Source organism: Nannospalax galili, unplaced genomic scaffold, assembly GCF_000622305.1.
Source record: "Nannospalax galili isolate Female #2095 unplaced genomic scaffold, S.galili_v1.0 scaffold730, whole genome shotgun sequence".
NCBI classification, from domain to species: domain Eukaryota; kingdom Metazoa; phylum Chordata; class Mammalia; order Rodentia; family Spalacidae; genus Nannospalax; species Nannospalax galili.
The window spans coordinates 95,701-110,185 of record NW_008328000.1 but is presented as its reverse complement, the minus strand read 5'-3'; the positions used below and the strand labels follow the sequence as shown (position 1 = coordinate 110,185).

Genomic DNA, 14,485 nt, shown 5'->3' with positions numbered 1-14,485 from the left:
GCCCGGCCGCCGGCCCACCTGGCGCAGCGCCGCCCTCGGAGACCGCGCACCGGTGCACACCCGGGAACCCCGCGCACCCCGCGGCCACAGGACGGCCCAGCGCCACTGCTGCCGCGCCACCTCCCTGGGCCGGGCCAGCCCCAGCGCCCGCGCTCTCGGGGCGGACTCCCCGCCCTGCGCGCTCTCCAGCCCGCGATGGCTACACTCGGATACTTCTTAGTGCTCTGCAGCCTGAAGCAGGCACTGGGCAGCTACCCGATCTGGTGGTGAGTGAGTCTCCTCGCGTTCGCCCGGGCCCCGGTGCGGCCCTAGAGCAGCCGCCCCCTCGGGCAGGGCCCCCACCGACGCTCTGCGCTGGCTGCGGGCGGGTTGTTTTCCTTGGCCGCCACTTGGACCTGTTCAGGCCGCAGTTGGGACGCGGGTGGCGGAGCTTCCGGGGACATTGATTTCCCTGGCGGGTGGAGTGGGAGAGCAGAGACGGTCCAAGCTGTCCCCGGCGTCGAACAAGGATGGCAGAAAGCGGGTCAACACTTGACGCTAACGCCCAGGCGACGGTCGAGGAAAGAGGGCAAACGGGAATCAGTGTAGGAAGAGGAAGATTCTCCTTAGGGACCCTATTTCACACACACACACACACACACACACACACACACACACACACACCTTTAAGACAAAGTCGATGAGACAAGACTGAACAGCTCGGAGCAGCGCAGTTACGTAAAGACAGCGGCGGACCAGGAGGGGAGTGGCGCGGAGCCGGCGGCAAAGGCGCACTGGGGCTAGCTCCGAGTCCCTCAGCGCTTCCCCACCACGGTGGGGGTCTGCCAGCCAGCAGCCAGCATCTGCCTAACAAGAAAGCGCTGCTGCCGGGAGGGATACCTGGGTAACGTAATGGAGTGCAGAGCCTCCCTAGTGAGGGGCTCCGAGACCTGGAGAGGATGGACAGCATCCTCCACTCCAGACCAGGAACACTGTGAAGATACCTGTCTGGGTCTAGGGATAAAGCAAAGAAGGGTCTCAGGCCCCCATGTTTCTGCACACAGTCTGAGAGGAGGAAGCGGGGCGACCCTCCCTCGGGGTGTGTGACACCACCACCTCCTAAGCTCCGTGCAGCTGTACGCTCAGATGCCCAGATCTCACCAACACGAGTGAGAGGAATGCGGGCGCCAAGGGGCCGGGGCGCGCCGCTGGTGGAGCCCTGTTGGACAGACGCCTCCCCACAAACATGCTCCCTCTTCCCCCCACCCAGGAACACTCTCCGACGGCTTGCCTGGAATTATAATAATTATGCGGAGGGGAAGGGGGAGACCGAGCAAGCCGAAGTACATCTAATCCGATAATCATTTTTCTTCGAGATGCTTCTGGAGAGGATTCTGAGGAGCCCAGGGTGGGGTCGCGGGGCCGGCACCGCGGAGCAGATGGAAGGGTGGGCCACCCTGGGTCGGCCAGGGGCTGGAGAGGCTGCTGGGGAGTGGACGCGCTCTGGAAGGATCTGGGTGAGCCCGGGCTCCCGCGGGTCTTAAGACCCAACGCGGCACCTGCAGAGCCAGATGGTCCCCCAGAGCGCCGGCTGAAGCGGGCGCGCCTAGGAGCGCGGCCACACTGGTCACACCGACCCGCAACCCGCGTCCCGCCGGCCGCTGGGAGCCAGGGGCATCGCGTCCGAGAAAGCCCTGCGGGCTGCCCGCTCCTGAGCCAGGCTTCTAATTAGAACCCGCCGCCGCGGCATTCCTGGGCGCAAGAGGAAGCGCCCTCGCCCCCGCGTTCCTCCCATAAAGAAGGGCTTTGTCGCCAGCCCCTTGGCTACCACGAGCCCTGGCATCTTTGTCCCCATGGTCCTGAAGGGTCTCTAGCCTGGTCCACCCACGCCAATACGTGTACAGTTTCCTTTTCACCTCCAGTTGTTTGTGTCCTATTCCTGGGGTGCACTCTGGTTTTCTACAGGTGAGCAGGGAGAGCTGTGAGAACAGTGAGGCCCCTGGCTTCCCCACCCCCTCCCCTTAAGGACTGGAGCAGCCCTTTGGCTCAGAAAGTAGCAGGGAAGTCCACCTGGTATTCATAGGGGTGGGTGACAAGGGCCACCTCTCCCGCCTACCTCCAGCTCCCACTTTGTTCCCTGTAGGATTCTCACACTTAAGGATTCTGCTTCCTGAGAAGCAGCCCCCCCCCTTTCAGGGGATGCCGGCTCCCTGGGGACAAGACCAGTTCCCTCCTGCCTCTACTCTCTCTCTCTCTCTCTCTCTCTCTCTCTCTCTCTCTCTCTCTCTCTCTCTCTCTCTCTCTCTCTCTCTCTCTCTCTCTCTCTCTCTCTCTCTCTCTCTCTCTCTCTCTCTCTCTCTCTCTCTCTCTCTCTCTCTCTCTCTCTCTCTCTCTCTCTCTCTCTCTCTCTCTCTCTCTCTCTCTCTCTCTCTCTCTCTCTCTCTCTCTCTCTCTCTCTCACACACACACAGATTGAACTGGGAAGGACAAGAACCAACACGGGAGTATCATGAAGAGGAGGGGTTCTCTAGAACAGGTAGCAGTGGCTGTGGTCACTTTATATAAGATAATATCAGACTCTCTAATAAAGGCTGAGCTGCCGCTTCTAGCTGGCCAAGCTTTAGGTGTCTTCTCTTTTCTCCTGGCTGCACTCTGTCCTTAAATAAGGAATTACCCCAGAAATGGGGGGGGCATTTAGGCCACTGCTGGGTGGGCTCCTGTGAACCTCACTTTTTATGATTTGTCATGTTCACCCTCATACTCCCCCATTGGTTGTTTTGCTTCACCTTCCTTCCTAGTAATGAAGCCTTGGGCTCTATTGCCTTCTCCCTAGGTTCTGACATGCTCCTTCCTCCCCCCTCTCCAGCTCCCCTCACATATGAAAGTGAAAGTGACTGAGGCAACATCCTCACCTGGAGTAACAAAACCAGGAAACAGCTCAAATCAGGAGTAATTAGGCTTTTGAAGTTGGTGTGGCTCTTAGGGGGAGGGGGGCAGGAGAAAGTTACAGCACTGTGGGAATGTGAAGGATCACCACCTCTCCAGGGCCTGCTTGGAAGGATGGTATGTCCAACCCCAATGGCCAGGCCGCAGAGAGATGGGCCCATCCCAGGTAAGACCTCCAAGAATGTCTGTTCTGGGCTCCTGGGGCGATAGGGTAGGTGGCAGGCAAGGGGACTAGACCAAGTCAGATAGAGAAGGTCTCTCTTTGCCTCTGTCCACTCCCCTTGTCAGAGCCTCTTCTTGAAGAACTGGAATTAATTGGAAAGAGCCCAAGGGAACAGAGGACATTCCATGAGGCTAGATGGATGTGGATTCCAACAGAGGACAGTCCTTATGGGCACTGAACACACTCCCAGACACATAGGGGCCTCCCTCCTTCCTCCAGCTCCATCTTATCACCTTCCCAGACAGTGCTTAGAGGTCAGCCTGTGTTGGCCTCTTTCTTCCCAGGATCTGAGTCAATCTCCTAGCAGGCAATTGACTTTATTCAACTTTCAAATTCCTCTGTGCCCTCTACAGGGCTGTACCGCTACATTCCCACCTCACTGGCTACCTCCTGCTTCCATTCTCAGTTCTCACACATGTCCTCACCACCCCTTGGATTTCCTGTTGAGGTGGCCATTTCCCTGCCCCTTTACCTGTAGAAGAGCCTGTGCCTTTCCCATCCCCCACTTCTTTCTCATCAGGGTCCCCCTCCCATGGCTCAGTCCCTGCCATAGGCTCCTGAGCACAGAGGCCACACTGAGAGCAGGTGAGACTGCTTCCCAGAATTCTCACAGCTCCTGGGCAGCTTCAGACAATCTCCTCTCTGAGGTTCACTCTGGTATCCCTGAGCTTGTGTGCTATGTCCCTGGGATGGAAACTTTAAAGAGGCCCATTTCTGTAAGACCAGGTCTAGTTTCTCTGCTCAGCACATGGTCTTTCTGTTCCCACTCTCTTCTGCAGCCCTGGCCCCCATGTACTCATGGGAGCAAGATAACCTGCTAGGAGCTGGTGCTCTTCTTCCTGTCCCCTTCTGGCCTGGCAATGGCTACCAGCAGTCAACCCCACAGTGGAGACAAAGTATCCTGGTGGAACACAGAATGGGTGAAGGAGAGAGTAATGAGGGGGGGCTGTGACCTTGCAGTGGGTACAAGTTGGAGGGAAGGTTCCAGATGAGGTACAGGGTAATGTAGGCTCACCATGTTGCCAAGATGAACAGATGGGTAGGCTGCTATACGAAGCAGACGAGGAGATGAGAGAGGCCGGCTATGCAGAAACAGGTAGACCCAAGGAGAGTCAAGACAGGTGCCCCAACTCGTTAGACAAGGATGCAGACCCCATTCCCTGAGCCGTTACATGTGAACCTGTACCTTAGGTGCTCCAGTCCATGAAGCCTACCTCCTCCCTCTTTTCTCCCCTTCCCCTTTGCCACACCTGTCTCTCAGTTCTCTGACCCTCTATTCCTTCTCTCTCTCCTTTCCTCCCTCCCTTCTTTCCCCAGTCTTGGTCAGTAACTAACATATAAAACTTGAAAAGCAAGAAAAATCAAGACATCAAGACAACTCACCACCACTATCAGTGCTGGGAACTCCCAGAGCACTGGGCTGGGCGTTGCTTCCCTAAAACTGCCAACAATCAAACTTTCTTCCTAACCACAGGAAGAATATTCAAGGCCAGAGGCACTTGTCAGGCAATCACAAGGATTGTATCCACCATGTGGGTCCTTGGCAGCCTCCTCCAGAGCCCAGGTTACACCTGTGCCCAGGTCTTCCAGCCTCTGCTGCCAACACTCTCCAAGTGTTGTGGGGGATGTTTCTCAGTCTGGGTGTCCTTCTTTCACTGGACTTCATGTCCCTCTCTCCCTTTGAAAACGAGTTTCTATCTCACTTTCATGAGCTTCCCAGACCCCTTTGTAGCCAGGGCACAGGGCAAGTCAATACAATGGGAACCGTAAATGACCTGGTGACCATATCATATCCCCCATGACACACTTGGGACCGTTGTACAAACCTTTGGCTTGGAGGGTCAGAAAGTTCCAGTCCCTTGGCAGCTCAGCCATCTTTCCTCTTGAGTATGGCCCAGGATACAAGAAACAGAACTCAGATTTGTCACCTCAGTCCTCAAAACTAGTGCTGTGGTCTGCTGGCCAGAGCTTACCTCTGAAATATCAGTCAAGTGTCCACCAAAAAATACAATCTGAAATTGGAATAAAAGTGGGAAGGGCGGGGTTGGTGACATCATTGCAGCTTGATGACAGCACACTATCAAGCCAGGGTCTCTCCTCTGGCTGATCTAGAAAGCATATAAGCCTGTGCTTGCATGCCTCATGGCCTGAGTCTCAGGTTCGTGAGAACTGCTGGCCCAACCTTTCAGATTTCTGCATTTGCTTCTGAGAAGCTCAACGGTTAGTCCACCAGGCTGAGAGGCTTGAGAGAGGACTACTTGGATCTCTGATAGCCCTTTGCAGAAGAAGCCTTTGACTTCTGCCTGGTCCCAGGGCCTGCAGCCAATGCGTAGGATCGTAGAGAGAAGATACAGGCCCTTAGCCAGAGAAACCTCTACCTGGCTTTGCCATCGGGTCCTGCCACCTGCTCACAGGGGCATACCCCTCCCTTTGGAAATAGCACATCCCCTGCACCTACATCATCAGGGCTGTGACACCAGCCAGCAGACTTGCTGCCAGCATCAGTTTCTTTCTCTTTCCTGTCCCATTACCTTCTTCAGTCAACCAAGTAAGGTCGCCGGAACCGATAAATGGATACAATCTTCCTTGTGAAAACAAAGGCTACACCTGAGTATGGCAGACACAGGGAAACAATTTTATGTTTCTAATACCCTCTCCCATCCCAGAGTTCCTAGCCTTGAGACTCAGGGGGACCTCTACCTTGGTCTACCTCCAGGGCTCCCCAGGTGACACCCTGAAGGTGTCTGATACATTGGTGCTTCCACATTCCTTCACCAGTGGAACGTGCCGCTGCCGCCCAGGGAGGCTGGCAAACACATGGCCGCCGGCGCGGGAGCCTCCCACCTGCCAGGACTCGCTCAAAGTATGTGTCAGTAATCCTGCTGGCCCGGCGGGGCAGGACAGGCACTGGCTGGGAAGGCTCCAGGCAGGGTCCTGTGCAACCTGGAGTGGGGACCTGGGACCCGCTCCCAGCTCAGAAAATGTTGGAGTCCTGAGGAGGACTTCTACTTTGGGAGGATGTCATCCATAGGTAGGAAGGTAGCAGATCCTCAGAAGGGTCTCAGGTAAGCAAGAGCCCTGGAGAAAACCTTTCATCTGAGTGGTTCCTGGACAGCCCCATTCCAGAGAAACCAGAGTGCTTGGGTTGCTCAGGAACAGCCCCATGCCCTGGGTCTCGTATGAAGACAGAAGCCTGGTGATGCTGAAGAGACCCAGTACTCTGAAGAGAGAGAGGTTTGGAGGAGGATGGACACTCCATCTACCCACAATGCTGGCCCAGGGCCCACCTCAGCAGAGACCCCCCTACCCATGATCCTCCTTGTTCCCTCTGGGCCTGGGCAGAGCCTTGGGATTTTGCCTGCCTGGATCCGACTCAGTGCTTACTGTGCCCGGCTTTGTGCCAGCCAAGGACAAGAGAAGACGGGCAAGGTGCCTCCTGCTCCAGATGCAGATGCAGGGCGACGTGGACAAGTGGCAGAGAGTTCCAGAAAGGCAGGTAGCAGGGCCACTGGTGTGCAGTGCTTCCCACATGGCTCAGCCCCTTGAAAGTCAGAAAAACAATGGAGATCTTGGAGTGGACCCACTTGTATGTCCCACCCCTTTCTTGAAACCTCAGAATAAAACATGACCATATCATTGGCCAGACAAGGAAACCAAGGCCTAGGATGGGAAAGGATGTCACAGTAAACAAATGAATAACAGCACCAGAGCCTGGGCCAACAGCCAGGCATGTCCAGATGCCACCAGCCTCTGCCCCCCTGCCAAATGCCCTCCCCTCAGACCCCCATCTTCCTGCCCACAGGCCTCCATCGTAAAAGGCTGGTGGGCCTCAGCTTGCTCCTGGAGCTCAGCACCAGCTAATGTGGAACCAGTGCCATGGCACAAGGATGGGAAAATTCTCTTGAGACCAAATAGAAGCTCAAGACCCTTGGCCCAGGGAGGCCAGTGCTGGCCCAGGCTGGGCTGGCCTGCCGCCCATCACAGAGACTTGGGCCAGCCTCTTTCCTCTTCTGCATGTCACAGCCAGTGTCTCTGTTGTATCCCTGGCCACATGCCCAGCTTTTCAACAGGAGCAAGGGAAGGAGGAGGGAGAAAAACCATTAGTTTTTGCTGGCTGCAGGCGTGGCTCACGTGGCTGCAGCCACAGGATGAAACCCCAAGTTTAGGGATAGGGCTGTGTTCCAAAACAGCATTCTGCATGCTCTGAGTTGAAGGTGATGCCTACCCTAAAAAACAAACTGTGATTAAATAATAATAATTTTTAAAAAAAACCTAACAGTATTAAGGCAAGAGGAATCTGTGATCTGATTAGCATCCATGTATTTTCATTGATGTAGGTTGTTTGTGTTTGACCTACAGAGTCTTGCTTTTTGTAAGGATAAAAAGTTTTAGTCCTGTTTCTAAGGCTTGGCATAAGCACCTGCTTTCTGGACCTTTCTGATGGTGACCTTGGCAGCTGAATGGGGTCTGTGGTGCTCAGAGGCTACAGTTGACTGCCTAACCCTAGCTATCAGCCCTTCTGCTGGTAATGCCTCTCAAGAGCTGGGATTCAGGGAAGGGTTCAGGGGAGGAGACGACCGGACCTTTCAGAGGAGTAGAGGGGCATTCCACTGGGATGATCTGACTTGGGGAGGGGAGCAGGGGCATCATCATTGTAACGTGACATCCAGTTGGACAGTTAAAATCCTAGCTGAAAGCAGAAATTGTAGACGCCTCCCCAGAGGCCATCCTCCACCCTGGTTGGCAGGGAGAGGGGAAATGGAATGAATTCCTCCTGTGGTGAATCACAGAGGCCAGGTGCAGAGAAATGGGTGCAGTGAGGGCGTGCCTACCTCCCAACTTCTCCCCAGGCCCAGGCAGGGCCCTCCTGCCCTAGCTGTTCCCATCACCCCAAGGCAGGGTCCAGACCTCACCGTGACCTTCTGACAGGAGGAACTGGAGTATGAATGGGGAATAATTTATTACTAGTTTCCCATTCCTGATGCTCACCTGGGCAAAAAGACAGGGGTGCAGCCTGAGTCAGGACACCAGGGTTTTTCGGGTGGATGTAAACAGGGCCTTCTATTTTTGTCTGGACAGTGGTTTACATATGTCAGAAGCATCTTGTGAAAGGGTGAAATCAGAGAATTCATCAAATAACCCCAGGAACCCAGCTTGGAGGTCAGGGTAGGCATTGGAAACTTAATGAGGTCTGGGTTCATGTTGAACAGGATGAAGACTACCAGTTTGGTTGTTTGGCTGGTGGTCATCTCTTGGGGCCTGCCAGCAGGAAAGAGACACTGGCTAACTACCAGGGATCAGGGTCTATTGACCCATATCCCCTTTTTGGCCTCTGGCATTCTTCTCTTGGGGCCTTGGGACTGTGTACTTGGATCTAATGATTTTGCCCTTTAAGAACGAGCACTATGATCTCCAGAGGGGCCAACGAAGCTTCAGATGTCTAGGGGAGAGTGTGCCCTGACTCCTGGGAGAATGAGCTTGAGAAAGCAGAAAAGCAGGTGGTAAAGGCCCTTTAGACACCCCTGAAGACACTCAAAGCTGTAGAGGGCAAATACATTTTGCATTTGGACTCCAGCCTTAGAAGAGTCCTTGCCTGTGCGGTGTCTTTGAAGACTTGGAAAGCCAAGTCAGAAGCAGACTCAGATCAGTAGTTTAAATACCGTGCTCCTGGCCCTGAGTCCAACCTGCTCTAACCCAGTCACCTCCAGTTCAGCTGGGTAAACTAAGACTCCAAGAGTCTCAAAGGGCAGGCCAGAGTAGACCAACACAGGAGGCGAGATGGGACCTAATGATTGGGGCCACCACCTTTATCTCCCTTGATGACTGAAGTGGTGCTGTAAGGGAGGCAGTCCACCCTTGTGGTGCTGTGTCATTTTGGTGTGGTGGCTGCACAGGGGTACTACTTGATGCGTTTTATTATATTAGACTTAATTGGAAAAATTATTTTTTCTTAGACTGGGACTTAATACATCTTAAGCATCATAGCATATTGGGGCTGAGGAGATAGCGCAATCAATAAAGTTAAAGTGTGCCGAGTAAGCATAAAGTCCTGTTGATTCTCAAAAAACTAGGTGTGGTGGCATATGCTTGTAATAGCAGCACTGGGGAGGTGGAGACAAGCAGGTCCCTGGGGCTCACTGACAGCTACTCTAGTCTAATTGGTGAGCTAATGAGAGATTCTGAATCAAAAAACAAGGTACAAGGCTGGCAAGATGGTTTAGCAGACAAAGGCACTTGCTGTCAAGTCTGACAATATGAGTTTGATCCTCAGAACCCACATGGTGGAAGGAGAGACCTGACTCTGACAAGTTGTCACACCAGCACACGTACACATGCTCTCTCTTGGAAAAGGAGTGCCCTTGGTAGTCAATGTGTTGGACCCCTGTTTCTGCCATATTAACCTCAATCCTGGCCAGGCTCTGCTCCCCAAGCCTTGGCTTCTTGTCCCAGGTATTCCGGTTGTATGGCTGGAGAGAGTCACATGCAGAGCCTGTGAACACATTATCCATGAGCTCCTCCCAGTGGTCCCAAGGGAACTGGAGCAGAGGGTCAGCAAGTAAGGGGCTGGGTAGTAGCCCATGGCTGGTGCAAGGCTGGGAGGGTTGAAGGAACAAATACGGCTTGAAATGAGTGAAAAGAAAGGTTCTGAGCTGCAGCAAGAGTGCATAGCTGTGCATAGCTGAGCCAGCAAGGTGGAGGCATACATCCTTGGAATTTGGGCACAGGGTACCCTCGGAAGTGGCACCTCTCAGAGACACCTTTTTTTTTCCTAAGAAGCTAACAGAGAGTACTGGGATTCAGGAGAGGGTGGGGAAATCCAGTGTGAGTGGGAGAAGGATGATGGTGAACTCATTGGTTCTTATCACAGTAGGATGGACGCCCACAGATTTAGGGGGCTTTTGCAGCTCATAGATGTCAGCCAGGTGGGGAAGATGCTACTTCCAACCTCACTCACCATGTTAGGATCATTTTGTGTATTTGTAGGACTAAGTTCCCAAGGACTGGCTGACTGTGGCTTGGAGTGGTCCCAGCTGTCCTGCTCTAGTCTCAGAGCCAGCAGCTTAGAGACATATACCACACTTCTGATCTGATTTCTGAAGCCACATATGATTAGGTAAACTTGAGCTTCCAGACCTTAATTTATGTCTGCAGAGTCTTGAGAAGGAATCCTGGGTATACTTCTGGACCTCAGGATGGAGAATTTGGGGTTCTGCCAGATTCTGAGCTTGGAGAGGCTCTGAGGTTAGGTGGTTGAAGCAGGAATCTGTGCTGTCCTAATGAGTAGCTACCTCCTTCTGGATGCAGAGTGGTCCACCTACTCAGCCTGCAGCAATAGGGGCCTGGTGGACTTGAGTGGTGGGTGGCAGAATTCTGTCCCTAATCCTTGAGTCATATTCCAGGGCAGCCTCTGCATACTAAGCCCTGGTGAGGCTCCCAAGCCTGTATTCAAAATGGGATGAGAAAATGAGATTCTTTTTTTTAAAAAATATTTTATTTATTATTTCTATTTTATGTGTATGAGCATATTGCCTGCATGTATGTGAGTGCATCTGTGTTGTGCAGTGCCTCCGAGGTCAGAAGAGGGTTTCAGATTCCCCTGGAACTGGAGTTAAGGATGGTTCGTAGCCGCCATGTGAGAGCTGGGAATCGAAGCTGGGTCTTCTGCAAGAGCAGTCAGTGCTCTTAACCACTGAGCCATCTCTCCAGCCCCCAAAATGGAATTCTTATCCCTAGCTCTTCTAACTGCAGTGGGACCTCACCTTCAATTACACAAGAAGGTGATATGAGAGCCCATTGCCCAGCTGTTTCTGACGTCATCATGAAGAGATGGCAAATACTTTCACAGTGGGAGAAAGTTGGAGCAGAGATCACAGATGTTTCTGTTCAAAGTTGCATAGGAGTCTAGCCCATGCAGCAGCATGAATAAGGGGATACAAACCCTGTGATATCATGAACTTGCTCTCCTTCTAACTCAGCTGGTTTGGCTTCTCATGGCTCTATTTCATCTCCAACTTTCCTTTAGGACTATGTGCTTTTGTTTTACATTTTTATTACATTTTATTTATTTATCATGTTCATGTGCATCTGCACCCACACATGTGTGCGTATGCATGTCACAGCATGCATGTGGAGGTCAGAGGACAACTTGTGGGAGTTGGTTCTTTCCTTCTACCATGTGAGTCCCAGGGACAGAACTCAGGTTATTAGGCTTGGTAGCAGGTGTTTTTCTCACTTCACCATCTCACCCTCCCTGGAATGTGTATCTTTTTTTTAACTTTAAAAAAATTGTTGAGAATTTCATACATGCATATAAGGTGTTTTGATCAAATCTATACCCACTCCCTCACCTCCAATTCTTCCCATATCTCCCCATCACTTTTTTCTGAACAACTTCGTATACTCTTCTTTTTATGGAGCTTTTTGCTACTCTAAGGAATATGCATCTTGATGACAGTACAGAGAGTGCTTAGCACTTGTATTAAAAACCAGGTGTGACGCTGCACACCTGTGAATCCAGCGCTCACTTAAGAAGCTGAGGTTGGCCTGGGCTACCTAGTGAGACCTTGTTGCTCAGTGGTAGGGTAGTTGACTTCCAGGAGTAAGGCTGTGAATTCAATCCCCAGAGCAGGGTAGGAAATGGCAAAGAGAGATGGGGGGACAATAAAGTAGCCAGATGAGGGAATCACCCTTGTAATCTTCAGCACCCAGGAGAATCAGAAGTTCAAAGTCGCCCTTAGCTACGTTATCGAGTTTGAGATCAGGCTGGGATGCATGGGACCCTGTTTCAAAAATGTCTTAAATAAATAAATAAATAAATAAATAAATAAATAAATAAATAAGTAAATGGAAGGAGAGAAGGAGACAAACAAAAAAAGAGAAATTGATGTTCAATTTTGAACAGCTGGCTCTCTGCGCTTGAGGGCTCTGCAGGGACGGATTTAGGCAACTGAGGATCAAAAATGTTTGAAAAGAGCTGGATGTGGTAGCACACCTGAAATACAAGCACTCTGGAGGCTGACACAGGAGGATCACTGTGAGTTTGAGGCCAACTTGGGTACCAGGTCAATCAGGGCTACAGAATATGACTCAAAAAGATGGAGGAGGAGGAGCAGGTGGCAACTGCTGGGCTAGAACTTCATTATCACTGACTGTGTCCATCTGTCTGGTTCCTTTTACCTGCATTTATTCTTTACTTGTTTATTCTGGATGACAGATTGGCCATGGTAGAGAGTTCCGGATCCCCATGGTACTGGGTACCTTGTTTGCTCTTGGTTTTGTCCCTCCTCATCGGACAACAGTGAGCCACCCTGGGACTGTGTCTGGCTGCTTGGCCCCTGTAACTGGGCTGCTTTCTCTTCCACCTGTTCTTCGTGGCCAGTGCAGAGAGTTGCCTATATTTTCAGGACATTCCCTGTACATGCACGTCCTAAATAACTATGACACATTTGTCTGAATTACAGCTCATGCTTGTGGGCTGTGATCAGCCAGACACAGACAACCTTGGTTTTTATGTTTCCTGAGAAACTTATTCTGAAAGTGGAACCCTAAGGAGACACATCTACTAGATGAGGATGGGTACCCTGTGGTATAGCACTTTTCAGTTGATGAAGCCCCTCCCAGCACTGCTATCCTCCTTGATGAGGCCCTGGAATAGAGCTGTCAGTCTGTCTGTTTCTTCTAAGCCTCTAGCCCCAGGTAAGCCTCTCCAGCATCCTCCTGAAAGGTTGCGAGAGTAAGGAGTTCTAGGTCATGCTTTCCCAGGTATGGGGCAACTAGAGCATCTACCTTCTCCTAGATGGACACGGGGGCTTTAGAGAGGGCGAGATAATGCATGTCCAGTTTGGGTTTCTTATATGATTTTTAAAAACTGATTCAGTTGAGCCCATTGGGATATAGCTCAATTAGTAAAGTGCTTGCCCAGTACAAAAGGAGCACCTGAGTTTGAGGTCCAGTACTACGAAAACCAAGTGGTAGCCTACACCTGTAATCTTAGTGCTTAGGTGGTGAGGGCAGGAAGATCAGGGTTCAAGGTCATCCTTGACTACATAAAAAGTTGGAGCAGGCTGGACTACACGAAATCTTATCTCAAAAAACCCAAAAAAAAACAAAAACAGACAAAACATCGAGTCTCACGACCCAACTGAAATCCAGAAGCTTAATGAACCCCCTTGACCTTGCCCTACCACCATCCAACAGACAGCTCTTGCTCAGCCCTCAACTTCCCTAGAGCAGGGCCCCGTGTTTGGGCCTTCCTGCTGGTCCAACTCTCTGGGAAGGAAAAATTGTCCAGGCAGCAAATCAAGGGACTTAGGGGTCCTTGGATCCAGGGAAGGCAGACAGCTCCCCTTCAGGAACTGCTTATACTCTGGCCTCCTAGCTAGGGCAGGAGGCAAGCAGGGGCCTGCCCAGAGGAGGGGTGACAGAGTGGGCTGAGTCAGCACCCCCAGAGGAAGGGGGAACTGCTGTGGAAGTCCCCTCTCTGCCTTCCCTGGGGGCCACACCCACACCCACCCAGCAAGGTAAGAAGGGAGCTGAGATCTACAGCTCTGCTCTGTCTACAGCACTTTTGGGGTTCTGGGGCTTGGCAGCACCCTCTTCCTTAGCTCATCTTCCAACCCCACCACCATCTGGCATCTAACAAAGGAGACCAACTTCTCTCTGCAACTGGCCACTGGCCCTGGGGAGTTCCTACTCTGAAGACAGAAAAAGCCAGGATCTCTTTTTCTGCCACTCAAGGACATCTTTGTCTTCTACTACATTCAAGGAGTAAAGACTGTCCTTTTGGATGGATAGACAGTTGCTCTCACCCCCTCTCTGGCAGCTATGGATGTAGCCCAGTGGGTAGAATGCTTTCCCAGCATGCACAAAGCCCTGGGTTTGATCCCCAACACTGCAGAAACCAGATGTGGTGGTACATGCCTGTAATCCCCGAACTCAGGACGTGGAGGCAAGAGAATCAGAAGTTCAAGATTATCCTAGGTTACATAGTGAGTTAGAGGTCAACCTGGGCTACATGAGACCCTGTCTCAAAAGAAAAAGAAAAGAAAGAAAAAGAGACTAGGACCCAGAGCCTCACAAACTGGCCATTCCTGAAATATGCAGTACAGAGCCATAACTTGCTTCTACAACCATTCCTTCAGAGAAAGTTTCACATATTCAGCAAAGGTACAGAACATGGACCACAAACACTCAGGTGTCCATAGCTTATATTTTCCTCAGTCTGGTATATCCTGTACCCCCGTGCCTTGATACCCTCTCTTACCCATCATTTCCTTCCTTCCTTCCTTCCTTCCTTCCTTCCTTCCTTCCTTCCTTCCTTCCTTCCTTCCTTCCTCC

The 14,485-nt window shown here is 51.9% G+C and overlaps 1 protein-coding gene across 1 annotated transcript in view; it reads left to right on the top strand.

The window, feature by feature from the left end:
* Positions 1 to 60: 60 nt before the first annotated feature.
* Positions 61 to 14,485, top strand: part of Wnt3a (Wnt family member 3A) — a 43,636-nt gene continuing 29,211 nt past the window's right edge. The window contains exon 1 of the mRNA XM_008839339.2: positions 61 to 266. Within this exon, the coding sequence (XP_008837561.1) occupies positions 196 to 266 (71 nt within the window). The 5' untranslated portion in view covers positions 61 to 195. The remainder of the gene's footprint in view (positions 267 to 14,485) is intronic.